This window comes from Oratosquilla oratoria, chromosome 42, assembly GCF_046742065.1.
Source record: "Oratosquilla oratoria isolate Oo_2021 chromosome 42, ASM4674206v1, whole genome shotgun sequence".
Classification (NCBI taxonomy): domain Eukaryota; kingdom Metazoa; phylum Arthropoda; class Malacostraca; order Stomatopoda; family Squillidae; genus Oratosquilla; species Oratosquilla oratoria.
This window is the reverse complement of record NC_134818.1, coordinates 18066150-18071149: the sequence shown is the minus strand read 5'-3', so window position 1 is coordinate 18071149 and position 5000 is coordinate 18066150. Positions and strand designations below refer to the sequence as shown.

Sequence of the window (5000 nt, the reverse complement as noted above, 5' to 3'; positions counted from 1 at the left end):
CACACTTAGATTGTCTAATGGATTATTCGCAATGTTTCTGCACCATGGGTACCGAAAGGACAAATTCTTAGTGTAAGATGTGTTCTATTTTTAAAATCACAATACCAAGAACAAAAATAACAGGATAATAAATCTAATTTTTTTCTTTCTGATCTATCTATTCATCTATTTATTTATCATTTTATTGATTTATATATTATCTATTTATATATTTATGTATTTATATAATTTACTTATCTATTTATTATTTATCTTTTTCATTATTTATTTATTTAGTTATTCATCTGTTTATTTATTATTTCATTGATTTATATTTTATTTATCTATTTATGTATTTATATAATTTATTTATCTATTTATCATTTATCTTTTTCATTATTTATTTATTTAGTTATTCATGTATTTATTTCTTATCTGCGACTTACCTGGGTGGTGTGTGGGTTCCTCCTGACTCACGAGAATGCTTTCGACATCCCCCTCCGTCATTTCGTCTGCGTTGTAGAGGCTCTCATACAAGTAGAACAACATGAATGAGTAATACACCTGAAAAGCAAAACAATCATCATTAGAATCCAAATTTATTGCATCGTGTCAGCAATTTAACATACACCTCATCAAATTTCATTTCATCCTAACAATCGGTTACCTAGCTTGGTATGTGAATTATAAAAATTTTTTTTTAAAAATTGCGTATTCAATATCAGTACTAATATACCTGAAAAGCAAAACCACCACCATTCGTATCTAAATTTATTGAACCGTGTCAGCAACTTAACATACACTTCATCAAATTTCATTTCATCCTAATAATCGGTTACCTAACTTAGTTCGTGAATAACACTTTTTTTTTTTTAGAAATTACGTATTCAATAACACAGGACAAGCCTATATAGTAGAGTTGAGATATTTAGCCATAGCGCGCTGTTGGCGTAAAGACAAGCTTGCTGGTCTCGCTTTTGCTTAGTTGTGGGTTCGAATCCCGCACTCGTCTCTGTGCACCGCTCAAGTGCACAGGGCAAAGTTGTCGGCTTCGGCTGCATATACGCGCCTCCTACCGTGCGCTCCTCACCTTCTATAGACCGATTTCAGTCTATCAATGCCCGGAGGTAATCATGGTTTCTAATTGCTCAAACTTGTGTACAAGATTCTCCGTCTAAAGGCCTTATCACACTGGACTATTTTTCCTCCGACTCCTGGAGCAGATGTGCAGCTCGGAGCTTTCAGGAAGAAATATGATATGCTGGAGGAAAATAATTTTCCCCCCAGCATGATAAGTAACATTTTATGTATATTGCTGGGAAAACAAAATAGTTTCCTATAGTGACTTTACGGTGAAGAAAGTTCTGGAGGTGGGCGGTTTCAGTGAGTAATCGGAGGTTGGAGGAAAAAAAGCCCAGTGTGATAGCCCATTTAACCAACTATGTATAAGGAGAGACTTTTAACCTCAGAGGCAATTGTGCCAAGTAGCGCGGTGTCTTCAATCGTTGTATACACGATGCTAATCGATTTTGGCATTCAACAGCTACAAGTGCTTTTTACTTGTTTTGAAAGTCTGAGCAGTAGTTTTCAACTCATTCCAGGCCATAAAACAAAAGCCTAATAAAAATATATCGTGAACTACTTGTTTTTTTAGTAAGGATGAATTAGACATAAAAAAATATCTGAACTACTTTCTAGTCTATTAGGAAACATAATAAACGTTCTGAGAACCGCATAGAGCGTTATCATGGCCCACTAGCTGAGCACCACTGACAAAGGTTGAGTGTGATGACTTTGGATAACTAAAAATTTCCCGCCGTATGCTCCTCATCTTAATGCTTGGAGGAAAGAAATAAATCACGCCAAATGGGAGTTAATTCGAAAACTCTCGTGGCAATAGAGGCTTAAAATTCTTTTAAAAAAACTATGGTTTCAAACCTCAAAAGTTGTATAGTATACAATAACCTACTAAGAATCATTATTACAGAAAATTCTTTTATATCATTAATTTGATGTACAGTAGTTCCTTATTTTCTAGATTTTATGAAACAGTTTCAAGAAGAATCGATTTTGTTTCGTTTACGTAGAAATTTGAAGGAATTACATTATTTTACATAAATACATTTTTGGATAGTATAAGGAAAAGGTCTCCTACTGCCGCTTTACAGGGCACAGACACATGAGCAAGATTGACTAACTGATTTACATTTGAAAACCTGGTTAACACTAGATAGGTGACGGAAAAGATAGATAAAAGAGTAAATAAATAAACAAATAATTACATAAATAGATAATTAAATGGGTAAATAAATTAATAAATTAATATACAGATGAATATAAAACTAAGCAAATAAACAGATAAAATAGAAAATATATAAATAAATAGATAAATAACTAGATAACTACAAAAGAAAATAAGAAGGTAAATAAATAAATAAACAAATGAGTAATATATAAGTAAACAGAGAAACATATAAATGAATGAATAATTCAATCAATCAGTAAATAGGTAAACGAATAAGTTTGATAAATAGATAAGAATAGTGTAAAATCTCTACTCCATGGGCTCAACTTCACGACTGACTAACTGGACCTGGTGCAACAAGGATCCCTCATCCTCCAGTAAGGAGGAATAGATCGATAGCCATGCGTGTTGGTAAATATGGGGAGGCTGAGTTGTTAAAGGCGGCACGTTGAAAAAACACGCCTACTCAGCGTCATTGCTACCGCCGGCGTCAAAAGTTCGTCGCACTTGCGCTCAATTCACTTGCAATAATATATACTCGTTTGTAAGCAACGTGTGTTGCCTACTCAATGAATATTCGATATGAGTGTTCATTAGTTTATGAACAGCTGCGCCGGTCAATGCAAATTGGTCGATTCATTTGGTTCTGTGGTGCACTTCATTCTTTTTCAGAATGAATAGTCATTTCAATTTTTTTCATTAGTCTTTAAAATTATTATTCGCAGCGAGACTGAAGAAATTAATGAACTCTATTTATAGTACAGAATATACTCATGTTTTTCATAATACGCTGTGGTATAAGCGCACGTAGGTTTCGAGGCCTGAATGAATAATTATTTGTTCATGCTAACGACAGGGTATTCTATTCAGCTGAAATAGAATCTAAACCCCTTATGGCTCAGGGCCCGGACCTCTGCTGAATAAAATCCCCTCATTTTAGCTCAAGAATTCTATGAGAAGGCTAGGCAAAGAAATGAGCTAAAATGGATACTATACCCTGTTTTGGCATAGGTCCCCCCTCAGATGGAAATAAAATTACATGTTATTAGCTAGAATAATGATTTAAAAATTACATCACCCTAGCAAAGGGCTGAAAGGGGCTAACAATGTTTATACACACAAGAAAATGAGATTGGACGGTTATGTTATGACTTTAAGGGACTATTTTGATAGTGTTGACACAGAGAGGGGAAGAGTCTGTATTGAAGTAAATTTTGGCGAGATTCGAAGCTTTGGATCACAAGAGAAATTGATTGCCAACCTTCGTAAGAGGCTTGTTGTTATTTGTGAATATACTGGCAGTATTCCTATGCTTGGGGTTTAGTCACCTCTGGCGCAAGTAGGGCCAAAAGAAGAAGGTGGCTGAAGTAAAAGACGTGGGAATCATTTTTTTGGAAAGAAGAAAGGAGAACGTAATACACACATGTTATGTATGTTATGTATGTGTGTCTATTATGTACTAACCTAATGAATAGATATAAACCAAAATGAAGTGTTCATTTTTAAGGACAAAATGTTGATTAGATGTGAAAAAATAATAGACAAATTACCTGACCATATCACGTTAACATGTGACTGGCTGACAGAAGTGATGAAATTATAGACTGATAAACGCAGGGCCATCGATAAGTCGCATAATAGTTTATGAAGAAATTTTCGATTGGGGCATGACACGAGATATCAGTCAAGATACAGTCACGAGCAAAAGTTTTGACCTACGCTGCAGTTCTCACAACATAAGAACATAAGAAATAAAGGAGACTGCAAAAGACCATAAGGCCTACACTAGGCAGCTCCGTATCCATCACCACCTGTCATCCCCATCCATAAAGTTGTCTAATCGTTTTTTAAAACAACTGATAGTTTCAGCGCTTACTACATGGTTACTAAGTTTATTCCATTCATCGACCACCCTATTAGTAAACCAATTCTTGCTTATTTCCTTCTTAAATCTAAATTTGTCCAGTTTATACCCATTACTGCGAGTCCTGCCCTGTTGTTTTATTATGATGACCTTGTTTGCATCACCCTTGTTATAGCCTTTGATCCACTTGAACACTTCTATTAGATCACCCCGCACTCTGCGTCTTTCCAGAGAGTGTAAGTTTAGGTGCCTAAGCCTCTCTTCGTAAGGCAAATTTCCGAGTCCTTGTATAATTTTGGTCATTCTTCTCTGTACTTATTCTAGTGAATTTATGTCCATTCTGTAGGACGGAGACCAAAACTGTACCGCATAGTCAAGGATGGGTCTAACTATCGCTAGATAGAGTTTAATAATTACCTCTGCACTTCTATTCGTTACCGTTCTAGCAATGAAGCCTAATGCACTGTTAGCTTTATTTCTGGTGCTAATGCACTGCTTCCTGGTTTTAAGGTCCGGACTCAGCAGAACTCCCAAGTCCCTCTCGTACTCAGATTTTTCTAAAAACGTGTTATCTAAGCTGTATCTATTTTCGGGGTTGTGTAGCCCTACGTTTAACACGCTACACTTAGAGATATTGAAGTTCATTTGCCATTTCACCGACCATGTTAACAGTTTATTTAGATCATCCTGCAGAATCTGGGCGTCGTCTCCTGACCTAATTAGGCGTCCTATTTTAGTGTCGTCCGCAAACTTACTAACATCACTATTTAACCCATCGTCTAAGTCGTTTATATATATAATGAACAACAAGGGGCCCAAAACCGAGCCCTGGGGGACCCCGCTAGTAACATTGCCCCACCTAGATTTTATTCCATTTATGGTGACCCGCTGTTTTCTGTTACTAATCCAAGC

General features: G+C 35.9%; 1 protein-coding gene across 2 annotated transcripts in view; it reads right to left on the bottom strand.

The window, feature by feature from the left end:
- LOC143021735 (uncharacterized) overlaps nt 1-5000 on the bottom strand; it is a 679768-nt gene that overhangs the window by 204843 nt on the left and 469925 nt on the right. For both annotated transcript variants that reach the window (XM_076179421.1, XM_076179422.1), the window contains exon 3: nt 426-543. In XM_076179421.1, the coding sequence (XP_076035536.1) occupies nt 426-543 (118 nt within the window). The remainder of the gene's footprint in view (nt 1-425; nt 544-5000) is intronic.